General features: G+C 39.8%; 1 protein-coding gene across 4 annotated transcripts in view; it reads left to right on the plus strand.

The window, feature by feature from the left end:
- The window catches only part of KLF3 (KLF transcription factor 3), a 36,571-nt gene extending 31,324 nt beyond the window's left edge, over positions 1–5,247 (plus strand). For all 4 annotated transcript variants that reach the window (XM_064366308.1, XM_012474984.3, XM_012474982.3 and 1 more), the window contains exon 6: positions 1,385–5,247. In XM_064366308.1, coding sequence (XP_064222378.1) covers positions 1,385–1,566 — 182 coding nt within the window. In that variant the 3' untranslated portion in view covers positions 1,567–5,247. The remainder of the gene's footprint in view (positions 1–1,384) is intronic.
- The last annotated feature ends 9,475 nt before the right edge of the window (positions 5,248–14,722 follow it).

Here is a 14,722-nt window from a genome sequence, read left to right on the forward strand (position 1 = left end):
CCAGCCTGGGCAACATAGAGAGGCCTTGTCTCTTAAAAAAATTTAAAATGAACTGTTGGAACAGCCTGATTGACTATTCATGGTGGTGATGTATATACAGTAAGGCTCATCTCACCTCAGACTCTTCAAGGTGAAATTCTAGTTTGACAGCAGTTTACATCTGTGTGCATTTTCCTTAACAGTGTAGGTTGCTCTTCTGAGTCTTGCAAATCATTTCTACTAAGAAAACTTAACAAGGAAGAATCTGGGGTTTGGAAGAGAAAAGGGAAGGAAAGTGTCTGGCAAAATGGAAGTGAAGTTTTTAAGTGAATCCTGGGAGGAGGCAGAGAAAGCTAACAGCCACAGAGAGAGCTGCGGGTGATAACCTTGTGTCTAGAGGAATGCCCAAACAGCGAGGCCAATCGATGATTACTGAGGGCATCGTTGGGGCATGAGTGGGGCCCAAGAGGTAGATGTTACCAAATTCCAGCCTAAAATTAAAAAGACATTGAATATTTGGGTGACAGTTTCGATGTAGGAAAAAATGCTTCTTTGTGTGTATATTCTGTACCAGGAAGCAGATTATAGAAATCCTAAATATCTCATTGAAATGCCCAAGGAATGGTAATCCCGCAAGGCTTCTAGAGAACAAGGGGTGTTAAGTGGGAGTTAATTTGTCATACTCATGACCCTTATTACTAATTTAAAGTGTAAGATTGCCAGAACAGCCTTTTTATTTGTGAAGGTCTCCCTGCATCCTGGTTCTCCCTATTATTTTCTCACAAGGAGCTTCTATTCCTCATCTGTAAATTATCCTTATCCTACAGGAGGGGGTTGTAAAAACCTGGCTCAGCACAGATGGGGAGGAATTCATATATTTTAGTACCCCTGAATTAAAGCATTATACTTATGCATAATTGTTATTGACTAAACAAGATAATAAGATGTTAATCCCTAACAGATACTTCAGTTGTTAGAGACTTCATATTTTTAGAAAACTATTGAGAAGTATAGGAAAATCCCACAAACTTTCAATTTGGAGTTCTCATTAAATGAATAACACTGCATATAACTAAGCTCCCAAGCAGGTTTAAGATTTGGAGATGTGCAAATACAGATCACCATGTGTTGATTCACTATGTGGTGGTCCCTCCAAATGGATTTCAGTGACTCTGTTTTAAGAACTCTTAAAATTCTCCTCCCTTTTTTTCGGCAGTGAGCCAATGAAACATAAGACATTAGTTCCTTTTTTTTTCTTGCTTCACCTGCAGTAGTTTATAATGCGCTGTGTTATTGAAGAACAAATGTATGAACATATCTTGGAAATAATATTCGTCAAGCATGAGCTCAAAGATCTTTACTGCCTTTACCAAAAAATTTAGCTCTTTTCTTTTGCCTTTTGCAGGAGAAAAACCATACAAATGTACGTGGGAAGGATGCACGTGGAAGTTTGCTCGGTCTGATGAACTAACAAGACATTTCCGAAAACACACTGGAATCAAACCTTTCCAGTGCCCGGACTGTGACCGCAGCTTCTCCCGTTCTGACCATCTTGCCCTTCATAGGAAACGCCACATGCTAGTCTGAATGCCCCTGTGTCCTGCCTCAGCGTGACTCCCCACTCACCTGGCTCTCTCTCTCTCCTGCCTCCCATTATCTAACACATTTTTTACATGTACATTTTAATTTGATTCAGCTGGTCTGAATCTCTGGATTTATATCATCCAAAACTTCCATATGGTCAGTAGTAGATGTTCTCTAATCCTCCCTCTCCTTACCACGGGTCAGACCTAAAGAATGTGAACACTTTTTTTTTTTTTTCTGGGGATGCTAAGCAAACCCTTCTTATAGATACGTTTAATGTAATAAGAACAAGGGAACATGTAAACTAACATAACCAATTGTCAGTTATCCATGTATTCCTCAAAAGAATGTCAGAGTAAATGTATTAGAAATACAGTATCCAGACTGCTAGTCCTTGCCAGAGACATTCTTACCTCTGCCCTGTGCTAATATTTTATGCTTGACATTGAAAAGAAGGGTGGCCCCTTGAACCGGTTAGCTAGAAGAAGTACAGCAAGATTTCAGGCTAGTGCAGTCACCTCTTCCGTCATCCTTCACAAATCTTGTCAACCTGGATCTTAGACTTCAGCTGAATCGAGTTCTTTGCCCTCTTTTGTGACTGCGGCTCATATGGAGGTCTTTGCCACCAATGGGAGATGAGCCCAGGTTTTCGATGTGGGTGGATGATGTATAGAGTTCAAGGGAAGGGTGCTGTGCTTTCATAGCATGGAGTCAGAGCAGAGGGCCACTGAGCAGGGGGCAGCAGAAGAGGCAATTCCTCCTGGGCTAGGGGTTGTCAGTGTGGTTTCAACATTTGGTTAGCTGTGCGCAGCATTCCCAGAGCTTCAGGCTCTGCATACTCAGCTTTGCAGAACCCTGCTGCAAAGCCATACACCGATGGTGTTATCGATGCAACTGTCTCCATTCCTACAATGTCCTTAACATGAGATCATCAAACATCGATAGTAGGGACTCCGTGGAATATTTGCCCAGTAATGGTAAGACATCTTTTGGGTAAGAGTATGGATGGTTCTTCTTTTACCCAATCTGCTTAGAGCTTTTTGTGTAAACAGGGAAATGTTGAGTGGTACTTGTATTCCCTTATCAAATTAATCACATAGCTTTTATACAGAAACTCTTCTGTGTGAGCTGTAAGGTGCCAAATTGACTGTCATTTGTATTCATGACGCATACCATAAAGCATCTGCTAATGCTTTAATAGATTGATCTAATTAAGACCTGAGTGACACTATTTGTAAATATAACTAGTTGTGAAGCACACATACCTTTATTTTGGGAATTTATAAAAAAATATAGAAAACCACAGATCAGGGATTCATATATGTAGCTCAAAAATTCCCAAAAGTTTACTGTTAGAGCTGGCAATTTTCTATCACAATTTCAGTGTCAGAAGAAACAATAATGGCTCGTGTTTATGTTGAAGATAAATAGCACCATTTATTGGGGGAAGTTATTCAAAAGCGGGCTTTTGAGCATCATAGTCTAAAATAAAAATAATTCATACATAGAAATGTCATTGGTCATGAATTTGAAGAAAGTGAGCAACAGTCATTAAATGTGGGTGCATATAACCAAATTCCTCTTCATCAAGAATGGAGGAGAAGAGAGAAGAATGAAATCCTGAAGATTCATCCCAGCCACAACTCAGGATCCAACACAACTTTAACTGGGAGGAATACATTGTTTCGCCATTTTTACAACATCTGTGAATGAGTGATTCCGGAGGCCTGTGAATTGTGTGGGGAGCTTACTTTGATGGCACTATGTTAATAAAAGTTTTAGGGACTGTGCAGAGGTCCCACTCATCTGCCCTGTGATCCAGCTGTAAAGACACGTAGTTGAGAAATGCAAAGAAATGTGTTATCTTGGCACTTGGGTTTGATTTTCTTTTTTTTAAAAGCACTGCAAATTGGGTTTTTTTTTTAAGCTAAAGTTTTTCTCTTTTGCAACTATGACATGAATTGAGTGATAAAATGGCTCTTTGAAAAGTAGATATTGTCTGTATTGTAAATGCTTGGTCATAATTCATGGCAGAGTGTTCATTTCTTGAGATGGTTCTTCCACAACACGCAAGAATCGAGATGGGATGCAAGGAAAACCTTGTTTTGATGGAGGTAACCAGTTTATGTGTGTTCCAATCCATAGAGAAGCGGGGAAAGGGCAAGAAAGGATAAAACTGATCTAAGATCAGCTTCCTGAGCCTGAGTTCAGTGAATAGCCTCGTGGGCATCTCATGGAATTGATGCGTTTGCTGTGGCATATTTAAATTTTGTTCAAAAGATTTTAAGCAAGACTTGGCAAAGACTCCTATGTTACTGTCCAGCTTGCTTAGATTGTGTTAACAGTTCATTTAACAAAGATCCATTTTAACTGTGGAGCAAAAGCAACCCAGAGCGGCCATTCTCTATTCCCATGCTGGTCAATACGCTTTCATTACCAATTGGCCCTTACCAAACTTTTCTTATATATATATTTGTATTTTACTATGATAGTTGAGAAATTTAGCCTCTTAGTCATTTTTAGCTGTTATTGTGGAAGACCTCAAATACAAGATTAGATGCCCTTGAACATGTTTTAATGATGTATCATGTTACCATCAATGGTGATTTCAATCGCAATATTTTAAATTTATGAGAATGATTTGTAAACATGAAGTTGTATTATGTAAATTCTGTTTGTTAGAGAGTTTCTTCAGTTGTTACCCAAGTGTCATCCTAGAGAAGTCAGAAGAATCAGAATCCATCATATTTTAGAGTTTTGTGAATCTACATCAATGGGCATTAACATTCTAAATTGCTTGGTTTGGAGAATGTGTTAGCAGCATAGCTATATTCAACTAAGGAGATGCTAAATACACAGAAGTTTCAAGAGCCTTGGAACAGAATTACAGGGGAACTATATATGTATATGTATATCTTATTAAACACCCATCTGCACTATCAGTATTGCACTAATATGGATTTTTGAAAGACTTTTGCTGATACTGTATATCTGCTCATCATTCCTGATTAGATTGTTTTAAAGACAATCTGAAAGATCCAAGGTTTTAAAATAATTTGGCTTGAAAATATACAGTTGTCTTGAAGGAATTGCTGTCATACATGAAGTTGCTCCAAGCTGTCTTTATTCTCTTCTTGGTCAAGGTTAACAATTGGTAAATGATCGCAAATTTACCTGAACAATAAATACATTTACAAAGCCATCTTTACATGCATTAAACGAGGGCTACAACGATATTGTTTTACAAATACTAGCACTTTTTTTCTGTTATGTACTTAGTGTTAGAGGGTCAAAATAATCTTTCTGCTTAGCATCTCTTAAACCATACCTGCAAATATAGCAGGATTATTACATTTACAGTACTTTAATACTTGTATAAACTATGCAGAAATTTTTAATAAAGTGTAATATATTTTATAAGCTAATAAGACTGAATGGGTAAAGGTTTTTAGCATGCATTAGTATACTTGCAGATACTGAAACATTTTGGTAATCTTTCTTACTAAAGATGTGAATGTTTAATGTACCTTCTCTGTTTCTACTCTGTAGTCCAATGGGAATTCAGTAATGACATTTTGTCATGTCAAACTGTGAACATAAATTTGTACTGTACAGTCCTCATATACTATATACAGTATGCAATATATATTATATACTTGTTAATAAAACCATCAGAATATTAAATGTGATCATGTGATGACTTCATATGCAGTGATCACTACAACAAAACTCAGAGCAATTTAAGAACCCTCGCTTAGAACTTTACTTACTCTGATGGGCAGTTACTGTTGATGGAGGGACAGAAAAATAGATCTAACTGGAAGAGGCACTAAAGAAATGAACTCAGCCCTCAAGCTATGTCCCTGGTTTTCTGAAAATAGCCAACATGAAGTCTTCCAGGTTCAAATTATAAAACAGCAGACAATCCAGCAAAAATCTAGAAACTCACCTAGTTCATTCTTGAAATACTTTGTTGTTTATGACCCCCCCTGCCTACTTCCAAAAAGAACTTGCAGTGTATTGTATTAAAAGACACATGTGTATAATACTTTAAACTTTTAGAGTAAAATACCAAGACTCATGCTGGGGAGTGGGGAACTAGGAACAGGACAATAATGCAATAAAGTAAATAATTCTGGATAAAAATATTTTTCAAGCCTTTAGTAACCATGTCCATGGATGCTGCAGTCTCCAGCATCACATGAAGAAGTCATTTCTGATAGGGATTTAGAGTTGGCATGTTTTTGTTTTTGTTTTTGTTTTTACATAGTCTTGCTGTGTTGCCCAGGCTGGCGTGCAGTGTTGTGATCTCACTGCAACCTCTACCTCTTGGGTTCAAGTGACTCTCCTGCCTCAGCCTCCCGAGTAGCTGGGACTACAGGTGTGTGCCACTGCGCCCAGCTAATTTTTGTATTTTTAGTAGAGATGGCCAGGCTGGTCTTCAACTCCTGACATCAAGTGGTTCACCTGTCTTGGCTTCTCAAAGTGCTGCGATTACAGACATGAGCCACCATGCCCAACCAAGGATTTGGAGTTCTTTTGTTTAAGGCAAAATGTAATCACGTCTCCTCTTCCCTCTGCATCCCTGCAATGTAATTGAAACTGAGGCTAGATTGTTAGATCTCTTTCCTCCAGCCTGGACGTCATCTGAGCAAAACAAAAGATAATGTCTGGCCTGCACTTCCCACATGACTTACCTTCACAGGTTGGAGAGTGGAAGGAGGTTGGGAGAAGGCAAAGTTTAGACTTTGAGGCACTCTCCAGCCTTCTCTAGGGAACTTGACTGCTTATACACCGAGGTAGTTGACTGCAAGCTCAAAAGCAAGTGTATGTGGCTGTTAACCTAGTGGAATACCGACTTGAGTTAGTCCAGATGACTGGCTGTAATCCTTCCACTATGTTTCTTTTTCCTTTTTTTTTTCCACTATGTTTCTTTTTCCTTTTTTTTTTTTTTTTTTTTTTTTTGAGATGGAGTCTCTGTTCCCCAGGCTGGAGTGCAGTGACATGATCTCAGCTCACTGCAACCTCCACCTCCCAGGTTTAAGAGATCCTCCTGCCTCAGCCCCCTGAGTAGCTGGGATTATAGGCACACGCCCCTACACCCAGCTAATTTTTGTGTTATTAGTAGAGACAGGGTTTCACCATGTTAGCCAGGCTGGTCTCAAACTTCTGACCTCAGGTTATCCACCTGCTTTGGCCTCTCAAAGTGCTGAGATTACAGGCATGAGCCACCACGCCTGGCCAATTCTTCTACTATATTTCTTAAGCATGACTTGACACTTGCTGAGTTCAGAATAAGATCCATCCTTCTAGGAAGAATTGTTACAAGCTGGATTATGCCCAGGTGAATGATCAGGATGATGACAAATGTAGATTCTATGAGAAACTGAATTCTTTGGGGAAATGATTGAATAAAGTTAAGATGTTCCAAACAAAAGACAATATATAACTATTGCCCATCACAGTTAGCCCTCTGTAGGTTCCACACCCATGGGTTCCACATTCACAGATTCAACCCAGAGGAAATAGAAAATATTCAGGAAAAATAAAAATAAACTATAATAATAATACAAATAAAAAGAACACAGCATAACAGCTATTTACATAATATTTACATTGTATTAGGTATAAGCAATCCAGACAGAATTTAAAGTATACAGGAAGATGTGCATAAGTTGTGCAAATACTATGCCATTTTATGTAAGGGACTTTAGCATTTGAGGATTTTGGTATCCCTGGGGGTCCTGGAATCAATCCCCCATGGATACCGAGGGATGACTATATTTTAAATGCTATTAGGTTAAGAAAGCAGGATTAGGAGTCTTGCTGAGGGCCAAGTTATCAATTCTAATCTGAAAGAGAAGAAATAGCTGTGTTCAGGGAAGAATAGTGCTAAAAGATAAACTCAGGCACATTAAAATCTTAAGAGTTTATTTGAGCAGACAGCAATTCATGAAACTGGCAGGACCAGTTGTAAACAGTTGGGCTGATTCAAGGAGACTGAATAAGCTGTTCTCAGAAGCAAAACAAATTATTTGATGGTTGAAGTCGAAAGTTTGCAGTTAGAGGTTGGTTGGCAGTTTCTGATTGGTTAAGATTGCTTTCCTAGGCTACAGTCATTCACTCTGATTTAGGCTTTGATTCGCTTACACAGGAAACCAAGGCATGGGAGCTGTCTCAGCCTAATGGCCTCCCAATTCATTTATGAAAACAATGGATTGAGATGGTAGAAATACATAAACATACAGATGTAAAAGTTAAACTACTAGACCTGAGTTACCAGTATGTATGCACAAAACTCAACAATGAATTGTTCAAGTGTCCCTTCATTTTAAGAATGTAAACGGAACCTGTTACCATTTCCTGTTGCCTGAGCTGATCACAGTCACAGTAGTTAGTAATAGTGCAGTATATAGAGAAAGTGACTCCCAAATTAGAATGACACATGCTGTAAATTAGAATTATTTTTAAACTTACAGAAAAGTGGGAGGTTTATTCTCATCAAGTCCAGATATGTTTATTGGTTTGAGAGCTTCTGCTCATTATTTCCCTGGTTTTGCATTCCCTACAGGCACCCTGAGTGATGGCGTTAAGAATAGAAAACAGAAGCTGGAGCTTCAGGCTCCTGGATCATGGCTATTTCACACTGCATACACTTCATGCATTCAGCGTTTCTTCCTTTTCTCATGATTCAAGAATTCCATCAGTCTAAGGATTTGGTGTCTAAAGAATTAAAAGAGGTGGCTCTTGGGGACTTTCAAGCCTTGCTGATCTCCTCCAGAAGAGATATCACCTCCTGCTGCAATGTCCAATAGCTTGCCTGTCAGTTATACACCTCCAAAGCTACGCTCATGTGATCCCTCAACGAAATTAATATCTCACCCACACATTCACCACCAGGATGAGATCGTCATGGCTGAGCTGGGACTTGCTCATCTTTGTGAAGACACTGTTAGATGGTAGTTTGTTTCTGAACCAACCCAGAATCTGCTAGCACAGAGCAGTAAGGCCAAACATCCACACCAAGTTTTTGCAGCAGGAGAAAGGAGGGCATTTATTTGTAGGGCGCCAAGCAAGGAGAATTGGGTAGCTTATGCTTAAAACCCAACCTCCCCAGTGACTTTTAAGCAAGGGGTTTTAAAGGCAAAGGTAAATTTCAGGAAAGCAAAAGTTATAAGCAAAATCATAAATGTATACATAAATGTATACTTTGGCCTAAAAAGATGGCATATCTTGAAGTGGAGCTGTACAGGTCATAGGGAGTTTCAAAGATTTTCTGATTTGCAATTGGTTAAGGAAGGGAAGATTTATCTGAAGACCTGGGGTCAGCAGAAGCCTTGGGCATGGCTTCCTCCAGGCCCCTCAGGAAGAACTTTAGAACAAAAAGCTGTGGTCAGAACTCAGTCCTCAGTTCCTCCTTATCTGAGGTCTACATGACAGCAGATGGCATTCTCCATTTGCTGGAGTTCTGGGTTTCTGAAAAGCAACTGAGGCACATGAGTTAAGATGTTATATTTAGTGTATATAGGGAACCAAACATCTTGTAACTCTAACTTCCTTGACTATTGTTTAAAGCCACTATTACCTTCTTGCTTATTAAATTGCTCATTTACTTCTCAGGGTTAGCTAGGTGCCTGGAATTCCCCTTAAAGGAACTCAAGAATTTCTTTTCCTTTTTTTCTTGATTTTAAAATGGAGTCTCGCTCTGTCACCCAGGCTGGAGTGTGGTGGCACAATCTCGGCTCACTGCAACCTCCGCCTCCTGTGTTCAAGCAATTCTCCTGCCTCAGTCTCCCGTGTAGCTGGGTTTACAGGCGTGCGCCACCACGCCTGGCTAATTTTTGTATTTTTAGTAGAGATGGGGTTTCACCATGTTGGCCAGGCTGGTCTTGAACTCTTAACCTCAGGTGATCCACCCACCTCGGCCTCCCAAAGTGCTGCGATTACAGGAATGAGCCACCACGCCCGGCCAAGAATGTCTTTTATTTCCATTCTTGGGGGCCCAACAAGCCCCTGAGAGAAGTTGGTGCTCCCTCTCAGTTTAAGGAATAGGTGATTCTGAGTTCTGCTCCTACCTCTGGCCCTAACTTCTCTCTCACCCCTTCTCAGTCAGCTAATCGCTTCTGAGGCCACTTTGGGTCTTTTCTCTCGTGTTCATTGCCAGTGAGCCCCTGTGTTTCTCACTGGAGCTAGCAGAGAAGTGTCTTCACTCTCTCACTTCAATCATTCTCCTCCACCAGCCACCAAAGCCATCCTTCCCAAACTAAGACTTGACCATGTCATGCTCTTCTGCTTAGAATCCTTCCATGGTCCTCACTCTACTGAAGCTGGTTCTTCTTAATTCAGCCCTACCCGCTTTAAAGCCTCATCTTTTATCAGTTAACTTTTGTTTTCCTTTTCCTTTTTTTTCTAAGAACCTTCAAACACTTCCCATGCTCAGTGAGTTTGATGGGTGCACAGGGCATTCAGGGAGATACCAAATTCTTACTCATTTGTCAAAATCCCACTCAAAAGTCACCTCTTCTTCAAGCTTTCCTAGAATGAACTCCACTCACCCTCTCTGCAGAGATACTCTTTTCCTACTTCTTTCTGTAACCACATAATCCTTGAATTTTCCTCAATTTTCAGCCCTTATCACCCCGCATGATAAGTTTGTCCGTCTGCTTCCCTCCCTAGAGCTCAGATCTCTCTAACGTGATTCTCTCCTGGGTGTCCAGTGTCCAATGCCCAGGACCAGGCACAAAGTATGCCTGGGTGTATGGTGGAAAGTGTGCCAAGGAAGGCGTGCTGAATGAGCAAATGGGTAGTAATAGCTAACATTAAGTGAGCACTTACTATATACTTCGCACTATTCTAAGCAATTTGCAGGCATTAATTAGTTTAATTCTCAACACTGTAAAGCATGTAACTGTTACCATTTTCTTTTTATAGATGGAAATTGGGGCACAGACAGGTTAAGTAATTTACCCAAGGTCACAAAGATTGGAAGAAGAAAAACCAGGTTCAAATTCAGGCCACATACGTCCAGAGCCTGCTGTCTTAGTTATTATATGGCCCTCAGGCCATTTGGTGCTTCCTCTCAAAATTCAACACACGTGTGCTCACGTTTTGTCATACTGTGCCATCTGCTGGGATGCCCTCCCCTCCATCCCAGGCCCCACACTCATCCATCCCTTCACTAGAAAAATACTGCTAATTCTTCAGTACTTGCGAAGTCAGAAATCCCCGATGGGTAAAGAAAGGGGGAAATTTGCTGGTTTCTATAAATAAGAGGTTTGAGATATAGAAATACATACATACACACACACACACACATATATGTATGTATATATCTGCATATGTATATATACATATATGTATATGCATGTGTGTATATATATATATATATATTTTTTTTTTTTTTTTTTTTTTTTTGAGATACCATCTCACTCTGTTGCCCAAGCTGGAGGGCAGTGGTGTCATCTCAGCTCGCTGCAACCTCTGTTTCCTGGGATCAAGCGACCCTCCCACCTTAGCCTCCTGAGTAGCAAGGACTACAGGCACATGCCACCATGCCTAGCTAATTTTTGTATATTTTGTAGAGATAGGCTTTCACCATGTTGCTTAGGCTGGTCTTGAACTCCTGGACTCAAGCAATCCACCCACCTTGGCCTCTCAAAGTGGTGGGATTACAAGTGTGAGCCACTGTGCCTGGCCTCAATTTGTTTTTTTTAATGTCAGGTGAATCGTATCATTTAGATAAAAATCATTCTTTTTAGTGTACATTCAGTCATATCATCACAATGAAGACAGAGAACAATCCCATCCCTCCTTAAAAATTCCCTCAGGCTCATTTGTATTCACCCCCTCCTCCAAGCCTATTTCATTTCCCTGTACTTTCACCTCTTATATATGTGTGTGTCACCATTTTGAGTCTGGTATGTATTGTTTCACATTAGTATTTGCGATTCAATTATTTGGTTACATGTATCAGTAACTTGTTCCTTTTCATTGTTGAATCAGGATATACCACAATCTGCTTATACATTCACTAGTGGAAGGATATCTGGATTATCTTCAATTTGAGGCAATTATGAATAAAGCCACCATAAATATTCATGTACAGGTATTATTAACCTTTTTTGTTCAATTATTGGGTTGTGTGTTCCTTACTCTTGTATAAATACTTAAACGGCTAGATTGTATGCTAAGTAAATATTTAGGCCTTTAACAAACTGCCCAGCTCTTTTCCAGAGCAGCTATGCCATTTTGCATTTCCACCGGCAATGTGTGAGAGTTCCAAGTACTCCACAACCTCACGCACACTTGGTATTGTCAAGTGTTTTGTTTTGTTTTATCCAACCAGATAGGTAGGGCAGTATCTCACTGTGGTTTTAATTTGCATTTCCTTCATAACTTACGATGAGCATCTTTTCATGTGCCTGTTTGCCAGCCTTATATCTTCATTAGTGGAGAATCTCTTCAAATCTTTTGTACATTTTGTATTGAGTTATTTGTTTTCTTATTATTGCATTCTCAGAAGTCTCTGTACATTCTAGATGTGCAAAATGTTTGGCTAATATATTCTCCCAGCCTGTGGTTTGTCTTTTCATTTTCTTTCTTTTTTTTTTTGAGACAGAGTTTCGCTCTTGTTGCCCAGCCTGGAGTGCAATGATGCAATCTCGGCTCACCACAACCTCCGCCTCCCAAGTTCAAGCGATTCTCCTGCCTCAGCCTCCCGAGTAGTTGGGATTACAGGCATGCGCCACCACAGCCGGCTAATTTTTTGTATTTTTAGTAGAGTTGGGGTTTCTCCACGTTGCTCAGGTTGGTCTCGAACTCCTGACTTCAGGTGATCTGCCCACCACAGCCTCCCTCAGTGCTGGGATTATAGGCATGAGCCATGGTGCCCGACTCCATTTTCTTAACAATGGGGTTTTTAAACAGAAGAGATGAATTTTGATGAAGTTTAATTTATCAATTTTTTCTTTTATGAATCATAATTTTTATGTTTCATCTAAGAAATCTTTGCCTAATCCAAGGCCTCAAACATTTTTTCCTATTTTCTCCTAAGATTCTTTATGGTTTTAGTTAGGCTTTGCATGTACCTCTACGATCTATTTGGGCTTAATCTTTGCACATAGATGTAACTTATGAGTTAAGGTTCATATGTATTTCCAGTTGTCCTAACACCACTTATTGAAAAGACTATTCCTTCTCCATTAAATTGCTTGTACACGTTTATCAAAAAATCAATTAACCGGCTGGGCACGGTGGCTCACGCCTATAATCTCAGCACTTTGGGAGGCCGAGGCGGGTGGATCATGAGGTCAAGAGATCAAGACCATCCTGGTCAACATGGTGAAACCCCGTCTCTACTAAAAATGCAAAAAAATTAGCTGGGCATGGTGGTGGGTGCCTATAATCCCAGCTACTCAGGAGGCTGAGGCAGGAGAATTGCTTGAACCCAGGAGACAGAAGTTGCTGTGAGCCGAGATCGAGCCATTGCACTCCAGCCTGGATAACAAGAGCGAAACTCCATCAAAAAAAAAAAAAAATCAATTAACCATATATATACGGGTCAGTTACTGGGCTCTCTGTTGCGTTCTATTAATCTACGTGTCTATCTTTTCACACTGTTTTGATTACAGTAGCTTTACAACAAGTCTTCAAATTAGTTAGTTTGAATTTGCTAAGATTGCTATTCTTTTTAAAAATTATAGTTATTCTTTTTAAAAAATTATTTGGTTGTTCTAGTTCCTTTGGGCTTCCACTTAAATTTTAGAACCAGTTTATCAGTCCCTCAAAACAAAAGCCTGCTGGGAATTTGCTTGGGATTACATTGAATTTATAGAGCAAATGAATTTTTCAATGTAAGAACGTCATCTATTCTTCCATTTATTACGTCTTCTTTGATTTCTTTCATCAGTGTTTTATAGGTTTTTTGTACAGGTTATGGACATATTTAATTAGATTTATACCTAAGGTTTCTGTACTTGCTCTGTGCAGGGGATTGAGTTTAGCAGTCATAGAGGGACAGATGACAAATCCTGGCTTTGAATGAGATGGAGAGTTGAAACTGAGACCTTCTACATAAATCTCTGAACATAAACAAACACAAAACACATCTAGAAGAACACACTTAACCCATGACACAGAGTTTTCACAGAGAAAGCCCTACTTTGATTTAAGTTCACAAACCAAGCTAACGAAACTCATAAAGAAACATACACTATAAGCAAAAGCACAGATGCTGCAAAGAGCAAAACATAAGAAATTTATATGGTAGAATTGTCAGAACAGTATAAGTATGTTTAAAGTCATAATAGGATTAATTAAAGCCCTAAGAAAATGGGTATCTGGAAAAGAGTTCCAGTCACAATGTTAATAAATGCATTCATTCCACACTAGTCCTTCTGCTAATTACCTCCCAAAGTGCTGGAATTCCGGGCATGAGCCACTGCACGTGGCTGACTACAGCAGTTATATTACAGGGCTCCAGCCTCCAGAACCATTCTCTTCCTGATATTTTGGGCAATGGTGAGGGGGTGCTGCACCTCTTATGGTGTTTACCTGGAGTATAACACTGTTTTTGAAAAATGTTTTTAATTAGAGATGAAACATCTTGCTATGTTGCCCAGGCTGGTCTCGAACTCCTGGGCTCAAGCAATCTGCCTGCCTTGGTCTCCCAAAGTGCTGGGATTACTGCACATAAGCCACAGCATTGGCTTTCAATTATAGAGCTTGGGAGAGGATTATAGAGAGCAAGGATCAGAAGAAAGAGATATTTTAAACCCACATCTGAAGTCCCTGACTCATCTCTGAGTAGCCCAAGCATCGGACTAACTGGAATCAACACAGAAGAAGCTTTGAGAATTAATTACAGCATGGAATATCACCACCTTTCAAACTGGCCTCTGTGCACAATGTAGCTGACCAGAATAGTACTACAAAGGTTCAAAAATTAAGTTAACATTCAAACCACAGCCCACAAAAGTGGGCCAGGATGTCTGCTCTAAATCTAAATGGGTGGATGGCCAGCTAAAATAGAAGATTTAAAAAGGAGCCAGAGTCTCATAACAGTACACACAGAGATTACTCAGCATAGCAAGAACCAGGAAAATCTTACCTTGCATGAGAAATCAACAGATACCATCACTCAAAGGACAGAAACATTGGA

This window comes from Aotus nancymaae, unplaced genomic scaffold, assembly GCF_030222135.1.
Source record: "Aotus nancymaae isolate 86718 unplaced genomic scaffold, 86718_ANA_hifiasm-v0.15.2.pri h1tg000006l, whole genome shotgun sequence".
NCBI lineage: Eukaryota > Metazoa > Chordata > Mammalia > Primates > Aotidae > Aotus > Aotus nancymaae.